The sequence below is a fragment of the Protopterus annectens genome, chromosome 2.part1, assembly GCF_019279795.1.
Source record: "Protopterus annectens isolate FY-2018-M chromosome 2.part1, PAN1.0, whole genome shotgun sequence".
Classification (NCBI taxonomy): Eukaryota; Metazoa; Chordata; order Ceratodontiformes; family Protopteridae; genus Protopterus; species Protopterus annectens.
The window spans coordinates 420,226,273-420,250,237 of NC_056729.1; the positions used below are offsets into that span (position 1 = coordinate 420,226,273).

Sequence of the window (23,965 nt, forward strand, 5' to 3'; positions counted from 1 at the left end):
AATTGATTTAACATTAGAGGACAATTTGATGCAGGGGTTGATAGATATGCAGTTGTACCAGTTTTTGGGGGTACCAAGGCCTATTATTCCGGCCATTTTTGGGATCCCTAAAATACACAAGGGGGTGGATAATCCACCCCTGAGACCTATTGTCACTTCTCAGGGATCCAAAACGCAACCACTAGCAATTTATGTGGATACAAAATTAAAACATTTTTTCATTCTAGATACCCACATATTCTCATTGATTCATGGGATTTTTTTAATAAAATTGGAACCACTGAGTACAAAGAAAACATTATATTTCTAACTATTGATGTTAAAGATTTTTTTTGGTGATACCTCACACGACAGGTTTAGAGTGGTTGTTGGATGAATTCGCATTTTTATCATCCGATGAGTTCAGACTAGTCTTGGAGAATATGGAGATGGTACTAAAATATAATTATATTTATTTTCAATGAGAATTGTACCATCAAATAGATGGGATTGCAATGGGGTCCTCCTGTGCCCCTATATATGCTAATATTATTATGTTATACTGGGAAAAAACATTTGTATTTACTTCACATTATTACAAATATATCCTTGGTTATTACCGATTCCTGGATGATATATTTATTTTATGGCAAGGAACTAGTGATTTAATCCCAGGTTTCATGGAATATTTAAACCACACGACAGGGTTTTTACAGTTTACATACGGATTAGGGCTGGATGAGACCCATTATTTAGATGTTAAGTTATCTAAAGATTATACCAACAAAGTCTATAGGTCTGGTATCTATAGAAAAGAGTGTTTCTCCAACTCATACCTGCACTATGATAGTAACCACCCATATACTCACAAACGTAACATTGTAAAAGGACAAATGGTTAGAATAGCAAGGATGACATTGGACAAAACAGATTTTGTGAATGAAATTAACTATGTTCACACACTGTTTGGGGAAAGAGGGTAGCCAGATAATTTAATTAATCCCATTAAAAGTAGTGTTGTACAGGGATGGAGATCTATTTACCTACCACTACTGACTAGTGGAGAAATAGTTGGTGTCAAAAAGAGTTTGGTGGGTACTGAACAGATTGCATCACAACTACCATACTTGATATTAACACAATATGTTAATATTGGGTGGGTGAAGAAATGTATTAACAACACCTGGGATATGTTTAGAAGGATGCCCACTAAGGTGGATTTTTTTCAGAAACCTCTTAGGTATAGTTTTAAGAGGAACCACAATCTAAAGAATATACTTGAAAAGAAAAAGGGAGACTATAGAGAAGGGGCATGTCCTAAACTTGGTACCTTTAAATGTGGTAGGTGCTCCCAATGTCCCTTTATTGCGGGAACGAAAGATTTAGACAGACATTCCCAGTATTTTTTGTAAGCTTAAAGGTAGGACATACTCTAGTTGCTACACAAAAGGAGTGGTGTATTTTGCATATTGTACTGTATGCTGGGCATACTACATAGGGAAGACAGAGTGCAACTTGATATTACGTATATATGAACATATGTACGATATTAATAGGAAAAACTAAAACAATGCTCTATTTAGACATTGGTTAACCTGTAAAAAGGCTGATTACAAATTCTGGGTATTGGAGGAAGTGAAGCAGAATGAGAGGGGGGGAAGATTGGGAGACTAGATTGGAATTTCAGGAAATGGTTTGGTAGTTAAGGTTGGATGCATGCAATAGCCTAGAGTTAAATGATCACATATCTATCACCCCAGCTCCAAAAATACTAGCATCCAACCCCAAAAGATCAGACCTATAACAACATATATATGTTTTTATATTCACACTTTCTTTATATTCACATTTTTTTATATTTTTATATCCATATGTTTATATCCATATTTTATATATCTATATCAATGTTTTAATACTGTTTTTACAATACTTATAGTTATATACAGTTTTTATAATATAGTTTTATATTTCATAAGCTTTATATTTGATATATCTGCTGCTATAATAGATGTTAGGCCTCTTACAATAGTTAGTTTTTCACCCCTAGTAATTTTAGCATTGTTATATACTGCTTTATACTGTTTTTCACAAACTGTTTCACCAACTGTTTTTCATAAATTGATTTTGTAAACTACATACTACACCTATATATATATATATATATATATATATATATATATACATATATATATATATATATATATATATATATATATATATATATATATATATATATATATTCTTTTTTACGAATTATGAAATGGAATGTTGCTGTGTTGTCTTGCAAATGGAAGTTTTCTTTTCTTTTGTTTCTTTAAATGCATTAAACACTTTAATAGTTAATATGTAATGTACTTAATTGGATGGCCAATGAAATTAATTTTTGGATGATATAAAATGTGCAAAGCTTTTTGGATGTTGATTCTGATGAAGTCTCCTGAGGGGAGATGAAAGCGCTTAATCCATTTATTTTTACTATTTTATTTATATTTTGTGAATAAATTAAATTCTTTGGGAACTACAACATGTGCTTACTTGTGGAGGTGATTTGTGATCGTTTTGTTCTTCTGAAAAGAGGAACATTTGGAGGGACAGCCTTTATTGGAGCCAATACCTTGTTTTGTGTTCTGTTGCACTTGCATTTTGTGATTAATAGCTGCAAACTATCTACCTACACCTGGACTGGTTCAGCAATACCCATATTTATGGGGACATGATAAAATGACATACTAGGAATATGGATTAAAAAAAGCTTCTATTATGGCAACTAAGGATATGTGGGAAGAGACTAAACAAAAGATAATACTAAAACGGAGAAACTGGAAGCTCTGTGTTATGGATATGGATAGCAAGATATAAGCAGTGAAAATATATTAGTCCTTTTGGTTTTATACCCATATCTGGCATATTTTATCAACCAGAGGAGAAGTTGTGGGCATTAATTAATAAAGAGTTGAAGGGATTTATCTGAGAGGGGAAGAGGACAAGAGTCAAGTGGGATAAGTTGATGCTTCCAATAGAATAAGGTGGTTTGGGATTACTTGATTAGAGGGGGGGGGTTTCAGAGCTACATAGTTCAAGCAGAAAGCTACAAGTCAAAGTGGAAAGGGGATGATGATAAAATGGGGGGGGGGGACTCAAGAAATAAGAAGAGACTGGGATGTTGGATGTAGATTCTTAAGGAGAATAACAATAGCCATATAGCATATTATATTCATAAATTGTCAGAAAGTAGTCTAAGAACTAAGCCAACCCAGGAATGGAGAAAGGGGTATCTGTCACTAGGGTTGACTGCAATTAGGGATACAGAGAATAGGCAGGAAGGAGCAGAAATTTACTGGGGAAAACTGGCAAAGGAACCAAGGTATTGAGAGCAAATAATTAGAGAGGGAATGGTAATAGAATGGGAAGAGACCAAGAATTAATTTGGACTGCAGGTTTGAGATCACCTTCCCTATCAAGGATTGATATCATAGTATAAGCAAAGAGAAAGGAATAGGGAATCCTAAATGAAAAACTAGCACTGGTAGAGTTTTAAGTAAAATCTAGAACAGAAGCTGCTGTTAAAAAGGGATAATTAGTAGGGCATAATTGCATGATAACTATAGGAATCAGTCAGAGGAGGTTATAAATGATTGGAAAGAGAGATCAGATAAGCAATTTGCAAAGAAACAATGGGAGCATATATGTATGGCTCCCAGATATGCAAAAAGTCTATTAAGGATCTTTGCTTCACAGTGTTTGCATAGGCATTTTTATACCCCAAACACACTCTAAAGAACTTTTCCTCAGTTTGTAAATGTTGGAGGTGTGTTGAGGAAGAAAGAGGTAATTGGGAACATATTTTTGGGGAGTTTAATGACTTTAAAAATAAATCCCAGCAGACTACTCTGTCAGAAATACCAGGTGAGCAAATTGGTGTAACGTAGGAAATCATTTTTTGAGCTGTGATACAGAATTGGAATTTTCTAGATGTAGTATGGCCTTTCTTGAGTTTAATTGTGGTGGCTGCCAAAAAAGCAATTGCTAGAAAATAGAAATAAATCTAAACCAACAATACTAGAAGCAGTGAATATAGTAATAGAGATAAAAGGAGTGGAAATGGGATCTTTAGAAAAGGGTAGGAGCAAATTACATAGAAAAAATGGAAATTGTGGGAAGAATACATGCAGGATAATATTTTTGAGGAAGAATGAGGTTGAATGTGCTATGTAATGTTTGACTGACAATAACTGTACAGAAGATATAAGTGATGTATGATATTTGCAAATGACATGTATAATGTTTGCAAATGAAAATGTCAGTATGTTTTGTTTTCATTTTTATAAATATAAGATTGCCAGTGTCATAAGTGATAATTCAATAAAGATGTTTCTTATTTAAACAAAAAAGGAATGATAATGCATTACACCTTATCTCTGTGTTTGTCTGTCTGTACTTCAGGATATCATTAAAGGTTTTACTAGCTTTATAATTCACTTTATAATGCTTCTGATAGACCTAAATAGACATACCATCATGTGATGTTTGCATTTTTAGGCAGTTCACATTCATAACATTTAAGAAGGTATCCAAATGGAATTAACTAAACTCACAGTCAAAGCAGAACATTTTTAAGGGGAAAATTCTCAGGATTAAATGACCAGCAAGACAAAAAGAGTCTGACAAGTGTCAAATAAAATCTTTTTTATCAAAAGAGAAGAAAAACATTATTTAAATTCTGCTTAGATATTTTAAGTTACACTTATAGTTTTTTGAGTCTGCCCCCCCCCCCCTCTGAGGCATTAAGCTAAACGTTTCTGAAATTGTAATCCTAGAACTTGAGCTCCTGTATTGGCTTTATTTGATTGTATCCCTCTCTAGAAAATCTGCTATATTTATCACAGAGCTACATCCATCTAGGATCTTTTGTTCAAGACTTTGAGAGGAGTAATATATGCGTGTTTCATCAAAAGGAAATTTAAAAAAAAACTTTAAGTTCTGCTTAAATATGTTAAGTTGCACTTATAGTGACATGTGTGGTGATACTTTTTAGTACTTCTCTGCTTTTTCTCCACACTTTAGCCAAAAAGGTTATCTGATTGTATTTTTTAGTTTGTTATGGGACCTTAGTCTTGTAGCTAAATTTGCAGTGTGTGAAGATTGTGTATTACTGCAAGATTTTAGCATTGTTTATGCATTCTACTAACTGCACTTCTGTTTCCATAAGTAGAATTACATGTAAAATGTAGAGGTCCTTGACAGTTCAGAATGTATTACTACAAGATTTTAGCACTGTTTATGCACTCTACTAACTGCACTTCTGTTTCCATAAGTGGAATTACACGTAAAATGTAGAGGTCCTAGACAGTTCAAAATATAAAAAAGCTGTCAGTGTTGTAGCTTCTTTCACATTTGTGACAGGACTGTGATCTGCAGCCAGAACTGAGCATCATTTAGTAATTTATTACAATGTTATTGATACATTTCTGCATAGCCTGATGCCATAGCTTATGGTGGGATTGCAGTAGTAACAGTATTGCACTTTTTAAAACTGTATATACCTGCTTAGAGTGGCTTTCCATTAATCTGGTGCCATAGTCTACGGTGGGAATTGCATTTCTGAGTACTGTAAATTCTGCTCCAGGATTTGTGCTTCAGTATTTTTGTAGCAGTATATACCCGATTAAAGTCACATCCTGATGCCTTTCTCTTTACTTTGCTACTATTTTCCCCTGTTCTTTGAGTCTGCCCCCCACAATGAGGCATTAAGCTAAATGTCTTTGAAATTTTAATCCTAGGACTTGAGCTCCAGTATGGGCTTTATTTGAATGGACCCCTCTCTAGAAAATCTGCTATATTCATCACAGAACTGCATCCACCTAGTCTCTTGTTCAAGATTCTGAGAAGTGTGGGATAGAAGATTTTCATCAAAAGGGAAGAAAGAAAAACTTTATTTAAATTCTGTTTAAATATTTTAAGTTGCACTTACAGTGATCTGTGGGGGTGATACTTTTTTGTACTTCTCTGCTTTTTGTCCTTGCTTTAGCCAAAAAAGTTATATATTTGTATTTTTTAGTTTGTACTGGGACCTTAGTCTTGTAGCTTCATTTGCAGTATGTGAAGATTGTGTATTACTGCAAGATTTTAGCGCTGTTTATACAGTCTACTGCTCTGTAGCATTACATATAAAAGGAATCTTTTTTGTATTTTGAACTGCCTGTGGACTCTATCAATATTGTAGCTTCTTTCACATTTCTGATAGGACTGTGATCTACTCCCAGATGTGAGCCTCATTTAGTCATCTATTACAGTGTTACTGGTAAATTTCGGGATTGTCTGGTGCCATAGTCTTTGGTGTGATTGTAATAGTGGCGGTCTTATAAATTCTGCTGCAGGATTTGTGCTTTGGTACTTGTTATAGCTGTATATATTTGCTTCATGTTGCATTCCAGTGCCTTTCTGTTTACCTTGCTACTTGTTTTCCCCTGTTCTTTGAGTCTGCCCCACTCCCCACTGAGACAGTAAGCTAAATGTTTCTGAAATCCTAACTACAGGAGTAGAGTTCCAGTTTAATTTTTTTCCTCAATTCTCCCACTGTTCCCTTGTTGTCATTTTAAAAGGCTGTTTTTTCTGACTTCTCCCCTTTATGGTAATATGACTTTCAAAGTCCTTCCCCTCTTTCATTGCTGCTGTCTGTTGTGTAACCTGTTTAAGTACTTTCCCACCCATTGTTTCCATATTTCCATAATATTAATATAATGTGCCCACCCAGCAAACCAGAATTTGAGTAAACCTCCCTTACTACAGATTCTCTCTTTTATTTTCCCAGAGATCCTATCTGCTTGATGCCTTTGCCACACTCTGAGGGGATCTTGAGTTAATCCTGATCTGCCTGTGGCAAGATAAGACATTTATTTTACTGTTTTGCACTTCAATTAACTGTTTAGATTGCTACTGATTTATTTGTTAATTTTGCCTTTAAATTATTCTAAAGGTCCCTAATACTTGAAATTGTATTGTTTAAGTTATTTTGTTGTAGCATTATATTTGCAAGCAACTTTCTTGGTGTTATTATATCAAGAGGTTAGCAGTGCACTGTTCAGATACAAACACTCAGAAAGTAAATTTTATCTATAAAGTTCCGTTAGAACTAAAACCTGTAAATTAGTGTGACTAAAACAAAAACACTGTGTAGAGACAAGCTTACAGCAGCTAATTTGCACATTAAACAGAGCTACTATCCAATCTCAGCACAATCTAACCTAGTCTAGTGCCAAATCCCAGAGACCACCTAAGGACCTCGGTATATCCCAGTCCATAACCTACAGAAGCACACCCAAAAACAGGTCTGGACACCATGGGTTTCGAAATGTCTCCAAAGCCAGCTTAGTAGATATGGACATCCTGAGTCAATGCAGTAATTGTCTCATGTTCACAGGTAACCATTTAATCCTTAAAGAAACAAACACAGTATGTGAGAGATGCACATACACAATATCAATAGTCAAAAATCTCACATACAAACAAGGTTGTCAAGAGCAAGCAAATAACATCCATCACACACAGAGGCCAATTTATGCTGAGGCAATAAAAAGCTATCTTTCCAAACCTTGAAGACCTCTTAAGGCTATAAATGGCAATACCTATCCTCTGCAGTGTGTAAAGCACTCACCAAAAGCAACACCAAACACCATACATACATCTGCACCCAGTGGAACCTGAAGAGCAAAGCCCATAAGGCAAGCAAACACATGATCAAGACTCTTGTCATAAAGGACTCCATTGTATGACATTCAGATTGCTCCACTCACCAGACTGACCAAGGAGAAGATAACAGAATTGCTTTTCTGGAACCAGGATTTGCCAAGTTACACATACACTACACCACTGGCACCAGTATAACTCTGTCATAGTCCATGTGGACATTAGTGACCTGAGACATACTTCCCTGGACTATATAAAGAGAGACATTGTTTGATCTCTCTGAATATGCATCTCTGACTGGTGTGTGCCTTGCCTTGAGCAGCATTCCACCTTCCCCAACGATGATGTCACAGTATGAACAAAAGATGATTGCCTTCAGTAGTTGGCTTAGTGTCTGGTGTCTTTCCAAGGAGACTCAGTATTTGTCAGCATGGAAGGACATGGTTAACAAACCACATTGTTTTGCAAAGGATGGTCTGATGGTCTGCACCTGTGTCCCCTAAGCTTCTGAATATTGGCTAAAATTTTATCCACCCTCCCAGAGCATTTTTTAGGCAATGCCAAATTGACAAACCTACTGATGTAGCAATTAAAACCCAAAGAAACCTAAAGGTGTTGTTGATCAATGCTAGGAGCCTAAACAAGAAACTCCACACTCTACAAATTCTCCTCACTCTGGAGAACATAGGCATCTGTGCTGTTACTGAGACATGGTTTAAATCCACAGAAAGTACTCTGGCAGAGCAAGGCATCAGCTACACAGGGAAAAAAAGGTGAAGGAGTCTCAATCTATATTAGCAATAAGCATAACTTTTCATTGGTTAAACAGGACGATGCTCTGAAATGTATCCATGTGAAAATCACTATAGACAAACTTCTATAACTTATACAAAAAAAGGCCAAATCTCAAGTAGAAAAATCATCCCTGATCAGCATTAGTAAGAAATTGAGGGCCCTCCTCAAGTCAACTAAAGCTAATTTTGAAAAGAAAGTTGCCAAGGATGCCAAGGATAACCATAAGGCCTTCTATGACTACGTCAAAAACCTAAATGGCAATGCTCAGGTCTGTTCTGCGCTAGTACAAAATGGAACAAAATACACTGACCCTTCTGACATTGCCAACATCTTGGCTGACAGGTTCAGTGCAAATTCCCCCCCCACCCCCACCCCACCACCACCACCACATACAGGGCCTATTACCATTTCAGGGGATTGTGTAAGTCCAATTATTACTGATAGGTTGGTTAACAAGGCTCTATCTAAAGCTAAAAACACTGCCTCCATGGGACCAGATGGTGTCCCAGGCTGTGTCATACGCAAGCTCCAAAAGGAATTAACCCCGCATCTTAATACCCTGTTCAGTCTCAGCCTCTCCACAGGATATGTGCCCATAGAATGGCACACAGCAACGGTGGTCCCGCTACACAAGGGTGGGGCCACAACTGACCCTGGGAACTACCAACCAATAAGCCTGACCAGTCTGATCTGTAAGGCTGTGGAGCGAATCATTATGGAACTCATAAATGGAGAGATTGGGAACCTCCAGTCGCTGGACCCCACATAGTTCGGCTTCGTCAAGGGCAGATCATGCCTCCTGAACCTGGTGGATTTCTTTGAGACAGTTACTCGGGCTATAGATAAGGGAAAGGAGGTGCACACGGCTTACCTTGACCTTGCTAAAGCATTTGACACCATTCCCCATTCAGGTATTATTGATAAGCTCACCAGCCTGGGCATAAACCCTTACGTCACAAGATGGATCGCAAATTGGCTCTCAGACAGATCCCATAAAGTAAGAGTAGCGGGATCTATGTCCAAATCCAGACCAGTAACGAGTGATGTGCCTCAGGGCTCTGTCCTGGGGCCCCTCCTGTTTGGCATATACTTCTCAGAAGTACAGGCAAGCACAGAAGGGCTGTGGCTGACTAAGTTTGCGGACGACTGCAAACTGGGTGCTATAATAGAGTCTCCGGCCGACATGGAGATCCTCCAGAAGGGCCCAAATGAGACTGATGCATGGTGTCAAAGCCATGGTCTCAAGCTAAATGCAAAAAAATGCATAGTAATCCCGTTTGGAAAAAACAGAGTACCCACAAACTACAACATAGGAGGTAATCCCCTGAAATCTGAAGAAGAAATAAGGGATCTAGGGACCCAAGTAGATAGTCAGCTTTCCTTTGATAACCATGTTGCCAAAGTGGTTAGAAAATCCTTCTATGTGACCCATCTGATCACGAAAGGGTTTGCATCAAGATCTAAGGATGTAATGGTGCCCCTCTACTCTTCCCTCATCAGACCCATTATTGAGTACAATGCACCAATTGGAATGTACCTGGCTAGACATCTCCAGCAGCTGGAGAGACCACAGAGGTATCTAACCAAGAGGATTACTGGCCTCAAACAGTTGCCCTATGCAGCACGATTGAAAAAGCTTAGACTGTTCTCTGTTTAATACCGCTTTCTCAGAGGTGATCTCTGTCTGACGTACAGAGCCATGTCCAACCCAGAATTGTTGAACATGCTCCATCTTAGCAAAACCAAATTTACTCAAGCTACACGCTCTAGGGATATAAACCTCAACACAACAATGAATAGAACATGCTGGAGGGATAGATTCCCTTTGCAGAGACTTCCCTTACTATGGAACAGGGTCCCGATCTACATAAGACAGAGCCCCTCACTATCACTCTTCAAGAGGAACCTTGATGAGTGGATGGGTAACAGAAAGTTCACACCGGGGATCACACCAACAGCACTACTAGATAGGGGCCAAGGGTACTAGCTGCTAGTACAAGGGTCTAGGGAACTACTAAAGAGGCGGTGAATACCGCACAATGTGGCTGGGCTAATATATGCCTTCGGGCAGATAGCCCAGTACCAACCTATGAACCTATATCTTAGCAAGCTATAGGTCACCTTCTATGTCCCAAGAATCCCATAACTCCTACCTAGACCTACTGGAGTCACTCACCATTAAACTAAATACCCTATTCAAGGGAGACTTTAACTACCTCTCTATAGACTGGAAAACTTACATTGCCTTATACCCACAGGCACAACAACGTCATTAACACAAATACCCTTAACCAGATAATGTGCAGACACACAAAATGTTCAGACATACTGGACTTAGTAGTCACCAACATGGAAGTGTGTTACATCCCAGCCAGTGTCAAATCCTTGCTGGTGAGGTCAGACTGCAGAGCTGTCTTCTTCAAAATAAAAATTAGCTCGGTTGTCAACCCCAGCAAACCCTGTAAAAGTTAGGAACTATTCCAAACCAAACTACATCCTATTAAGCAATACTTTGTCAAAATTCAGTGCCCCTCCCTACCCTGAGTTCACAGCAACCTATACAGATTTGTTCAGATAGACCCTGTACAACCAAGTACATGGTTGGATAGAGGCTGCTGTATCTACTACAAGTAAGTCCAAAACAAACTCTAAAAATAAGCCATACGGTTGGAACTCTAACCTTAATAGGGTGTATAGCAAAATTAAAAAAGTCATGGCTAAAATCATGAAGAACAGCTCTCATAATGACAGACACTCTGTAATTAAACTAAAGAGAAAATTAAGAAGACTAATTAAGTCCAACAAGGCCAATTACAAGGTCAAGATAGCCTCACAGGCTAAAGACAACCACAAGGCCTTCTACAGCTATGTCTGATACCTCAAAGACCAGCACACATCAGTGTGTCAAACAGGTAGTCAATGGTGCCGCCTTCAGTGAACAAAGCAACATAGCAAATTTGCTGGTTGAGAATTTCAGCTCAAACTTCACCCCCACTCCCCCAGCCTCCCCCATGAAATACCTAGTAGTAGAATCCCCCCAAAGTATTAGGAGGGAGCAGGTCTTGGCAGTGCTCACTATGGCTATAAACACAGCCTTAGTGGGCCCCAGTAATATCACAGGATACCTCCTAAATAGCTTGATACATGACCTATCAGGACCAGTTGAGTGACTTTTCAAGTAGAGCTTCAAAACAGGCTTTGTACTGTGAGAATGACAGACTGCAACATTTATCACACTTCCAAAGGGTTGACCAGAAAACAACCCTGGAAACTACAGACCTTTTAGTCTGACTAGTCTAATATGCAAAGCCATGGAACAAATTATGAAGGAAATGATCAACAGAGACATAGGTACCCTTCAGACACTGGACCAAACCCAGTTTGGCTTTGTCAAGAGAACGTCATGCCTACTAAACCTGATGGACTTCTTTGAGAAGATCACCAAAGCAATGGACGAGATAAAAATGGTGCATACTGCCTACCTGGACCTGGCTAATGCATTCAATACAATACCCCACTCAGGTATAGTTGACAAACTCAGTGAACTGGGCATATACCCCTACATAACTTGATGGGTTGCCAGCTGGCTCACAGACAAGACCCAGGAATTCAGGATTGGTGAGACCATCTTCATTAAGAGGCCAGTTACCAGGGGGGTACCTCAGGGCTCCATGCTGGGACTCCTCCAATTTGGCATCTACTTCTTGGAGATAAAGGGTAATGTCAAGGGCCTTTGGCTACAAAGTTTGCAGAGGACTGCAAATTGGGAGCTATCATAGAGTCCCCCCATGATACAAAGATCTTACAAGAGGGTCTAACACAGACAGATGACTGGTGCCAAAGTCACAGATTAAAACTCAATGCCAAGTAATGCAATATAGTAGCTTTTGGAAAAACTGCCACCCAAACTAATTATTCAATCAATAAGATATCCCCAAGAGTTGATTCGGTAGTCAGGGATCTTGGAATATATGTAGACAGTAATCTGGCCTTTGACCAACATGTGGCCAAGGTAGTAAGAAAATAATTTTATGTCCCCCAGCTTATAAGTAAAGGCATGGCATCCATGTCCATGGAAGTCATAGTGCCACTTTATTAAGCCCTTATTAGACTCATCATTGAGTATAGTGCCCCTTCAGCATGTACCTAACCAGACATATGCAACAGTTGGAACACCTACAAAGGTTCCTTACCAAGAGAATTCAGGGTATAAACACATTGTCCTATATGGCTCGCCTTAAACCCCTATCTGTATACTCTGTCTCCTACAGATTCCTGGGAGGTGATTATATACCTGGAAAACAAGATATCCTCAGATCCAGCTCTGATGGACCTTTTGTACATTTGCAAAATGAACAGCATCAGAACCACTAGATCCAAGTATTTAAATTTTGATTGTGACATAAGACATGTTGGTGAGACGGATATGTGTCTCGGAGGATCCCCATGTTCTGGAACAGGCTTCCCATCCATATGAAGTAGAGTTCATCCCTAACTCTATTTAAGTGTAATGTTGATCATTCGATGGGTAATTGGAAATTCACCCCGGGTATGGACCCTATGCCTTTGACAGACAGAGGCAGACAGTAGTACACAAACTAACATACCCACCACATAACCTCTAGAAACTTCCTAAATGACATACCACCTCTTAATATATGTCCATGATACATAGAGACATAGTTGGATTGGATTGCATGTCTATGCTTATAAAGTCCCTGGTGGTTGTTAGCCTAGTATATACCTATGAACCTATATGTGTGAGAGTAATTAATGCATAGATGCTTACAACTGATTACTTTTCACTGATGTTAGTAAAAGCCACTTCAGATATTTCACTTATTGGATCATAGAAATTACAAGGTAAGTAAGTTACAATACTGTTTGCACTTTACTGATACCCACCCTCATGACAGACCTTTTTCTTCTTGGAAAGCAAAGTAAGTCAGGCCTAGGATGAATTTGCAGATGCCCATCCAGAAGTCATGGTTAGTCTTCAAGGATACAAGTATGTCACTCTGTTTAACACATAAGGGCAGTTGACTCCCGAGATGGGATAAACATTGGATACTATGTCTGTCCCTCCACCATGTTTTTTATGTATTGGTAGAGCTTCAAATCCTTAGATGTTAGTGGAGCTGTTTGTTTTTCAGAGATTTAAGAGATCAAGGAGGGTTTGGTCCTTGATGGAAGAGAATGCAAGAGAGATTCCTACATAAGAGTCAAGACACAACTGGGTATAGAGATAGAGCTTCAAGTCTGTCTTGGTAGCTAAGGATTTTGTGGCCAGTAATCTTCTTGGTTAGGGAATGATGTGGTCTTTCTAGCTGTGTAATGTGTCTGGACAAGTACATTGGGACACTAATTTCTTTTGACCTGGATGAGATGCCTTTAGGTATCATTTGTGCTATGTAGATGGATTTCTACTGATGTATTGTGGCAGTCACAAGAGAGGGAGTTGTCAACCCAGGTACCGTGATCCCTGATTGCTGGGTCAACTTGGAGAGGGATGCAAGCTCCGTTTTTTTTTTGCCAAATGCAATTGTGTTACACTTTTTACATTTAATTTTAGCTCTTTTTCAATAGACAGTTGGTTAATGAGGAACAGTCCCTGCTGTAGTGATGTAGTGACACAGTGTCAAGGGTCAGTTGGGCAATGATACCCAACCTGCAGATTTTAGCAAATTTCATTAGCCACATATTTGGATTTACTCTTTGGAGGTAAGAGAAGTATATGACAATTAAGAGGGGTCTCAGCACTGATCCATGAGGTACTCCACTAGTTAATTTCTTGCTAGTGTAACTGTATAGTATAGAAAATGGGCTTTGTTCCAAGTTGGACTTTCCTGGTAAACAAATGTTAAGTAAATAAAATATAGATACAGTCTTTTAACCAGTTTGCTATCTACCTTACTATGTGCAGGTTTCTTACTTTATTTACAGTACCAGAATTGGGGGTGGTAATAAATGTCTTTTCCAGATCCAGATAGGCTAAGAAAACTGAGTGACCATTATCCACAGCCTTTGTGACCCTCTCAAAGAAGTTTACTAAGCTGAGTAGATATAGTCTGTAATATTTTTGATGTCATAGTTTATGAAATCAGATATAATGTGCTCAATTGCTTTGCAGATTAGACTAGTTAGACTGATAAGTCTATAGTGCTCAGGTTCTATAGTGAGGCCACTTTATGAAGGGACATCATGACAGTAATTCTCCATACTCAGGGATATATCCTGTGGTTAGGTATAAGTTAAACAAGTTCAGAAGAGATTCCATGAGGCCATATTCGGCATTATCTTTTAGGCATCCAGGTATGTTTATTGGTCCCATTGAAGTAGTATATCTGACTTTTGAGAGCACAGTTAAGATCTTAGAGGGTGTCAGAGAATCAGGGATTTGTGTAATTCCAATAAGTATTTCCTGGGTAAAGACTTTGCTAAAGTTATCTGCCAGCCAGACATTTGTTCTGTAGTTTGGGTCTGAGTGGGTGATACCATTTTGGATTAGTTCAGAAGACTACTAAGTATTATTTCGTGATTTTATGTTGTAATTAAAATGGAGCTGTCATTGTCTTTGGCTTCAGATGCTAATTCCAGTTTGTGTTTAGTTTTACTCTTCCTGATGGTAGCTTTTAAAGTTCTTTGCTGATCCTTTGACAGAAGCCTAAATATGCACTGATTTATATTTATTATAGAACTTTAGAAGTTTTTTTCCCCTTTTATACTTATTGTACTCATAGGCCACCAGAGAAGTTTGATTTGAATTTCCCCACTCAACACTGCTAGGTCTAAACATTTTCCAGGTGTGAGTAGGCTTCTACTTCTGTTGCCTAAGCAACAGCTGAAACTGCATGGGAGCTGGTGATATTACAAGTGAGTTTTGAGAGCTCATTATAGAGTTTGAGTAGGTTTGTTCTTTTAAAGGGCATAAATTCAGATTTGTTCATGGAGAGAAGGGGGGGGGGGGGTTGTTGAGACTTTAAAGGAAAAGGTCACTAGTTTATCCATGAAACATGAAAGGGTCCTGCGCTCTCATTATGGCTATAGACTAATATCAGTGGTATAGTCCTACTATAAATGTTTGCCTACGTAATTGATAATTGCACAGCTCATGCATTCTAATTTTAGATGATCATTGCATGAGGTTCGTACCCAGAACACAACTCAGAACAGGTTAAATGATGTTTTATACTGGGAAAAAAAACTAGGGTCCATGTTGTTTTGCTAATACTTAGCCTAGATCTCAAAAAAGCATTTGACATTGTGAGATGGCCGTAAAACATCCCTCTAGTGACCTGCATTCTTAGTATTCCAGAAAATACTGAAATCTAAGAAAATATTTCTGATAAGTACTCTAAAATATTTTGTTTTTCTAGATATGCTAGGCAAAACTACAAACTCTCTTTTTCCTTTCTGTTTCATATCAAGGAATCAGAAGTTGAAGGGGTTAAATCGCCAAACAACTAACCTTTTTTCACTGGTGCTGTTTTTTGTAATTTGCTTAACAAATAATTTAAAACATCCCTTCCTTTACTTGTTTTGTATTGTCTAACACTGGCACTCTGTCAGGTTACAAAACAAATAGATGTAAAGCTGCATATGCCAGTATTAACTATACCAGGGTCAGAAAATGTAATTAAGCAATATCCATTTAAATGGGACATATTTGACTTAAGTATCAGGGTGTTAGGGTTTCCTGATTCAGAGAATATATAGCACAATACCATTGATTTCATAACCCAGCAAATTAAGGATTTAATTTAGAAATGCTGCTTTTTCTATTTAGTTTGCTTCAAAAAATTCAAAGCACTAATGCTGTACTATTCCCACCTTTGTTACATTCTTCTCAAACAGTTCATTGTACCTAACAGGACTTACCAAATCAATATTTCTTTGGTTAGAAATTCGAATGGTGTGGCAGCAAAATAAAAGATCTGAAGTAGGAACTTCATTTGTCAGCAACCTGTGGGATACGGATCTGATCTCGGATTCGAGACGGCAACTTCTATCATAGCATAGATCCGAGCTCCTACCTCCTCCCCTCACCCATAATCCCCTGCCTACCCTAACTGACCCCAGATCTAGTTTGCCGCTCTTCAAGCAACAGCTAGGTTCAGAGCTCTTAACGTTTTTGTGAGAAAAAAAGGTTTTTATTTCTTCTTTCTGAGTGACTGATTGTGTGTGCGTGGTAGGTTTACCCTTTACACTAATCTTATTATTTTAGCTTTCAGCTTAAATTTAATTTAATTTAAAATATTTCTCCCTCCCCCGCTGGTCGTAGCATGTGTGTGTGACTGAGTGTTAGGGGCCTAGTGAGTGTGCTTTACTACAGTAATGTCAGAGGTCCCTAAAGCAATTTATTCGAAATGCACCGAGTGTGGTCACAAGCTTTCACCGGCTGATGGCCACACTCTGTGCATTAGGTGCCTTGGGGTTGAACACCTGTCTTCGGGTTGCGTGATTTGCGTGGCGTTCAACCTCAGGGCACTCAAGGATCGAAGGTCGAAGCTAGTTCTGGCGAGCCTTCTACCCCCAGACTCTGCTTCGGCCTCCAGTACTTCGGTGCCCGCTACCCCCCCGGTATTGGTCACTCCTGCCTCCCTTCCCCTGACTGGGACTCAACCTCCCGCTTCGGCTCTGGAGGATAGGGAGGCCAGGAAAGAGAAGCGTCGGGAGAAGCACCTTAAGCGGTGGGCCGATGACTTCTCATCGGCCCCGCCCACCAAGAGGGCTTCTCCGTCCAAGTCTTCTCGATCTCCTCCTCCTCGAATCCAATCCCCTTGTTTCTCCCCGGGACCCGAGGAGGAGGTGATCCGGTCCCCGTCGAGGTCATCGAGGCGATACTCCAGGCCTGCCTCGGTGGCCTCTTCGAGGTCCACTTTTAGCATGTCTGATGCGGACATGGACCGGATGATGAGGAGATTCATCCAGGCCCAGATGCAGATGGGAGTGCTCTTGCCTCCCCCCCCCCCCTCCAGGGGGGAGCTCGACCACTTTTTTCGCTCCTATAGCTCCTTCTCCGACCCGCATTCCGGGTTCGGAGCGCTCAGAGCCGAGCCATGTTGGATCCGGGGGTAGGTCGGAGCCGACCGTGCTGGGCACGTCGGCTCCGACTGCTCCCTCGAGTTTGTCGGATCCGACCTCTCGGAGCTTCGTATCTGAGGGATTCTGTGTGCTTTCGGCTCCGTCCCGGTCAGTGCACACTGGTCTTTCGGATCCGACGTTCTCGGCGCCGGGTCCGATCCCCGCTTCGGATCCGAGTGGGAGTCGGATCTCGGATCCGTCAGAGAGCGGCTCCCCCTCGGCTTTCGCTGCGGTGGAGAGGGCACTGTTGAGTGCTTCCAGGCCTCCGGTCCTGGCTTCGGCTCCCTCCTGCACTCCTTCTCATCTGGTCCTGGCTCCCCTCATCCGGCCTTCTGGGCAGCCTGCCTCAGCGCCTTTAGGAGTTCCAGTGAAACAGGATACAGCCCATGAGGACTCCTCAGACAGCCCCCCCGAAGAGATTCCTCACAAGGCAAAGTGCAAAAGGAGGCACATGGAGTCCCCTGAGAGTCTCACCAAAGATACGGACTTGGATGAAGGGGAAGGCTCCCCTAGGTCACCCCCCGAGGATGTCTCCTTTGGAGACATCATGGAAATGCTCAAAATCAGGGGTGGGTGGTCTGCCCCCAAGGCTTCCTCTGACGACTCCGTATTCCTTGAAGTGTTTGAGGCAGGACCATCTACCTCTTGGGTGTCCCCTCCACCCGACCCCCTGGTGGATCTCATATCCTCTAGGGCTTGGAAGGAACCAGACACCGTAGCGCCGATCCCCAAGCGTCTAGACAAAATTTTGAGCTCCCCTGCAGAGAGATCACATTGGAGCAGAGGTCCCGCTGTGGGTGCCATGTTGGTGGCTGCAGCCACCAAGAAAGAGTTGGCTCAGGAGAGCCCCACGGTTCATACTCCGAGCAAGGAGTCTTGCGCGATGGACCATCTTGGGAAGCGAGCCTTCAGTTCAGCGACCTTCTCTATGAGGGCCTTGAACTACATGGCACATGTTATTCGGATGCAGCGGGATCTAATGAAGGAATACGCTGCTTCCCCCCCAGGGTCCATGTCGGAGGGAGACAAGGATCTGTACTCTTCCCGAATGGCCACCCTCCGCTCTATCTCTAACACCTCTATGCGGCTGTTGTCTCATGCCATGGAGGGAGCTGCTAGAGCAGGCGGAGTCGGGCTTGTCATGAGGAGACAGGCCTGGCTCCGTCACTGTGACTTCTCGGAACCCTTTAAGGCGTCATTCGCGAATGCCCCTTTTGATGGTTCTGCACTGTTCGGCAAAACCATTCAGGACACTCTTGTCCAGAGCGAGAAAGACGGGAAGACCTTGTCTGCCGTCTGAGTCCATTTCTCTGCGCCCCAGAGGTCTTTTTCCAAGAACCAAAAGGGTCAGAAAAAGATATGGTTCCGAAAATCGCATCAGTCCCAGTCTGCTCAGGACAACCAGTCCTCTCGTGGCAGAGGAGGACAGGGAGGACGCCGCCCCAGAGGCAGAGGGGGTCCTAGGAATTTTGGGTCCAGAGAACCGTTCTCTGAGAGGCCCACGCAGAACCCCTGAGGGGTTTCCCGACTGCTCCACTCTGGAGGCAGTCGGGGAGCGTTTTTCGAGGCACCTGGCAAAATGGGAGTCCATAACAACGGATCGCTGGGTGCTTCATATTATATCCAGAGGTTACCAAATTCCCTTCATAGTAAACCCCAGAATCAGAAGCCTTCCCAACGTTCCACCCAGTCAGAGGAAGGCGGCTGCTGCAGAAATTCAGCAGCCTCTACAAAAAAGAGCCATCCAGCCTGTCCCCCCCAAGATCAAGTCGGATCAGGGTTTTACTCCAGGTTCTTTCTGGTGCCAAAAAAGATGGGGGACTTGAGGTCCATCCTCGACCTCTCTCTCCTAAACCTGGCGGTACCCAAAGAAAAGTTCCGAATTGGTCACGTTGCAATCCGTCCTCCCCTTATTGCGGGAGGACGACTGGATGTGCTCCATAGACCTCAAGGATGCGTACTATCACATTCTAGTGGACAGGCGTTCCAGGAGGTTTCTCTGCTTCCGGCTGGGAGCCAGTCACTTTCAATTCAGGGTCCTCCCCTTCGGTCTCACCTCAGCCCCCAGGGTGTTCACCAAGGTCTTAGCAATAATAGCGGCCCACCTGAGACTCCAGGGAATTCAGGTCTTTCCATACCTGGACGACTGGCTCCTCACAGCCCCAACAAGGCATCTACTTTGTTCATGCAGGGACTATTTCCTCAGTCTGGCTCCACTATTAGGATTAACCATCAACATGACCAAATCCTCTCTCATCCCTACACGGGTGCTGGATTTTATAGGGGCGAGACTGGATTCCAGACAGATGCTTGCATTCTTGACTCCAGATCGGCTTCGGAACCTGATGTTGCACGTGCAGACCATCCTTCAACTGCAAACTCCTTCGGCGGAATTGATCCTGAGGGCCCTAGGATCTATGGCGGCTGCAATCCCTCTGCTGCCATTGGCCCGGTTGAACATGAGGGTTCTGCAGTGGACCCTCCAGGTACAATGATCCCTGTCTCGCAACTCCCTGTCTCACCCCATTTCCTTAAGCAAGGTTTGCAGAAGATCGCTCCTGTGGTGGCTCCAGTCTCCCAACCTCCACACGGGACGTCCCTTCTCACTACCTCCGCCAGTCGACACAGTGACCACGGACGCTTCTCGCATGGGGGGGGGCATTTTTCAGGCAGGACAGTCCAAGGCACATGGAACGACATAGAGACCTCTTTGCATATCAACGTCCTAGAGATGAGGGCGGTGCTTTTGACGTTGCAGGCACTACACAACTCTCTTCCGGTAGGGACAATTGCGGTACAGACAGACAACATGTCGGTAGTCTGGTACATCAACAAACAGGGGGGAACCAGGTCTTACCCCCTTTGCCGCAAGGCCATGAGAGTGGGCGATTTCCACCAACCGCTTTCTCATAGCAACGCACATTCCGGGACGGTCCAACATTCTAGCGGACAGGCTCAGTCATACTATCCTGACTCCTTATGAGTGGTCTCTCAACCACCGAGTCGCAGAGCAAGTATTTGCCCGATGGGGGCAACCTTGTTGCAATCTTTTTGCCTCTCCTTCAAACATCAAATGCAACGATTACTTCGCTCTGATCCCCCCTCCGGGGGAGTCCCCGAGAGACTCTCTAGTTCATGCTTGGCCTCCCGGTCTGCTTTATGCTTACCCTCCTCTTCCCCTGATGTTGAAATTATTACAGAAAGCCAGGCAGCTGGGGAGCAAGATGATCCTCATTGCCCCATTCTGGCCTTGTCAGAAGTGGTTCCCTTACCTATGGTCTCACCTAGTGTATCCACCATGGATTCTGGATCCCATTCCGGATCTCATCTCTCATCCTCTCGGTCTTCCGACTCCGAACCTGGTCAACCTCAAGCTGACAGCTTGGTTGCTCCAGTTCCACTCCTCATAAGGACTCCCGGGATCTCATCACCGGTCAAAGCCATTCTTGTAGCAGCTCACAAGCCTTCCACCAGGAAGGTTTATCAGAGTAAGTGGAAACGCTTCACCATTTGGGCAGAACACTGTCGTTTAGACCCTTTTACAGCCCCGATATCGTCGGTTCTAGATTTTCTAACCTTTCTCTTTCACCAGGGGGCTAGTTCTTCCACAGTCAAGGTACAACTGGCAGCAATCTCATACTACCACATGGGGCAAGAGTCTGGCCCTCTTATCACTTCCAAACTGTGTAAGACCTTCCTCAAGGGTACCTTCCTCCTTAAGCCCCCAGTTAAAGAGGTGGTACCTCCGTGGGATTTATCCTTAGTCTTGCAGGCCTTGACTGGTCCCCCATTCGAACCGGCGGCCACGGTTGATCTCAAATTTCTCTCTTGGAAGACAGCCTTTTTGGTGGCCATAACTTCAGCCAAAAGAGTATCGGAATTGCAAGCTCTTTGTGTCAAACCACCATATCTGGTCTTTCACCCGGATAGGGTTTACCTCAGGATCAATCCGTCCTTTCTACCTAAGGTATCTTCAGAAGTGAACATCAATCAATCCATCAATCTTCCAGTGTTTTTCCCCAACTTTCATAACAAAGGAGAGTACAAGCTACATTCCTTAGACGTACACAGACAACTACATTTTTATATCCATAGAACTGCTGATCATAGGCAATCCGATCAGTTGTTTATCTCCTTTGCCAAAAGTAATTTTGGAAAGTCAGTTTCTAAAGTTTCTCTCTCTCGATGGATCTCGAGTTGTATTCTTTTAGCATATCAGAGCTCGGGAAGGCCTGCACCTCAAGGAGTCCATGCTCATTCTACTAGGGCTGTTGCCACTTCTGCGGCCTTTCAAGCTAGGGTTCCACTGGATCATATTTGTTCCGCAGCTACTTGGGCTTCATCTCACACCTTTATTAGCCACTATAAAATAGATGTTGTCTCCCGAGGTAGGGCGTCCTTTGGCTCTGCGGTGCTCCGGAATATCCTTCCATGAAGGCCACCCAAGATTTAGGTAGCTGGGGACTCTGTCCCACAGGTTGCTGACAAATGAAGTTCCTACTTCAGATTAAGAAGTTATGTACTCACCATAACGTTCCATCTGAGTAGGTATCTTCATTTGTCTGCAACCATCCCCCCCCTCCTTCCCCCTGACCGATATGATCGTTCTTGTGTTATTAGCATATGTTCCCATTGGGACACTTTTTATCTGCTGTGCTATGGGGCAAACTTGATCTGAGGTCAGTTAGGGTAGGCAGGGGATTATGGGTAAGGGGAGGAGCTAGGAGCTCGGATCTATGCTATGATAGAAGTTGCCGGCTCGGATCCGAGATTGGATCCGTATCCCACAGGTTGCAGACAAATGAAGATACCTACTCAGATGGAACGTTATGGTGAGTACATAACTTCTTATTTAGCTATAGTTAAATTTACTAGTCAGAAAACAAATACAGTTATTACTTTCAGGTTTGCATTACGCGTCTACTTTCAAGTGTCACAGTTAAGCAAGTAACAGAATGACATGACCTATTTAAGTAAGCAACATAACCTCTTTATCAAACACAATACCATATTGTACAATTTGATGCAAAAAAGTGTAGCATTTTTACAGTTTATTTTATTGATAAGGATGTCCTGCTTAAATTTTTTGAGCTGAAATCTCCTGCCACAACTTCATGAAGTATCTGTCCTACAATGCCTACTAATTAAAGTAAAGTACTGTCTTTTTAACAGTTTATCTACCTTACTATGTACAGGTGTACATTTAGGTTTCTTACTTTATTTACAATACTAGAATGTGGGTGTTGTCCAATGACTTTGCCAGATCCAGATAGGCCATGTGGACTGAGTGACCACTCAAAGAAGAAAGATAACTCATCCACCGTGTCTTGCAGGTGAAGCATCTTATATTTAAAATCAATATATGTGACAATGTAGTAATGACATTACAAAATTAATATATGTAATGACATCACAATGTAATTAAACATCTGCTGTACTAAGTAACAAAATTGATTGTAATTAACCCAAATGCACTGATTGTGTCTATAAAATATGACTTGAGACATACCTCCCTGGACTACATGAAAAGAGACATGGAAGAGCTCTCGGATCATGTGACCCAGGCAGGTATGACCCTAGCCCTGAGTAGCATCCTGCCTTCGCTCAGAATGATACCACAATATAAGGACAAAATGATTGACTTCAACAATTGGCTAAGCTTCTGGTGTCATTCAAAGGGGATCCAGTATCTGTCTGCCTGGGACGACATGATCGACAGACCACGATGCTTTGCCCGAGATGGTCTGCACCTGTCACCCCTGGGATTCAGGTTACTGATTCAGGCTCTTGCCACCCCTGTAGTGCCTTTTTTAGGCAAAGTTCAAAGGACAAAACCACCACCGTAACAAGCATGCAAAATCTGAAGGTAATGCTACTCAATGCTAGAAGTCTAAACCTCAAAATGCAGTCTCTCGAGGCACTCCTAAAAATGGAGAACATCGATATCTGTGCAGTAACTGAGACCTGGTTCAAGGCTCCAGAGGGCACTCCTGCAATACCAGGCTACAACTCTTATCACACTTTTTGGCTACCAAACCAGGATCGAAACACTAAATGTGGAGGAGTGTCCATATTCACCAAGGATATTCACACCACCAGGTTAGTTGCCCAACACAATGCGTCTGAAATTCTCCAGGTACAACTAACACTAGGTAAGACTGCAATCCAAATTCTAGCTTACTACAGATCCCCCACCATGCCCCAAGATTCTCACTACACCTTTCTAAACATATTAATTAATATTAATATACACCCAAACACCCTAATACTGGGTGATTTCAACTACCCTGTCATTAACTGGGAAAACTACTTGTGCACCAACACCTTCACCCAACGGTTCTTGGAATTCATAAATTCCAATGCCCTGGATCAACTAATCCATAGTCCCACCAGGGGCTCCAATATCCTAGACCTGGTCATT

General features: G+C 41.9%; 1 protein-coding gene across 2 annotated transcripts in view; it reads left to right on the top strand.

Moving 5' to 3' along the window:
• The window catches only part of LOC122794087, a 307,770-nt gene that overhangs the window by 38,482 nt on the left and 245,323 nt on the right, over positions 1–23,965 (top strand). Inside the window, exon 1 of one of the 2 annotated variants that reach the window (XM_044062230.1) lies at positions 22,784–22,877. The exons of the other annotated variant lie outside the window; for it this stretch is intronic. Coding sequence (XP_043918165.1) covers positions 22,795–22,877 — 83 coding nt within the window. The 5' untranslated portion in view covers positions 22,784–22,794. Of the gene's footprint in view, positions 1–22,783; positions 22,878–23,965 lie in introns of those variants that run through there. 2 annotated transcript variants of the gene reach the window in all.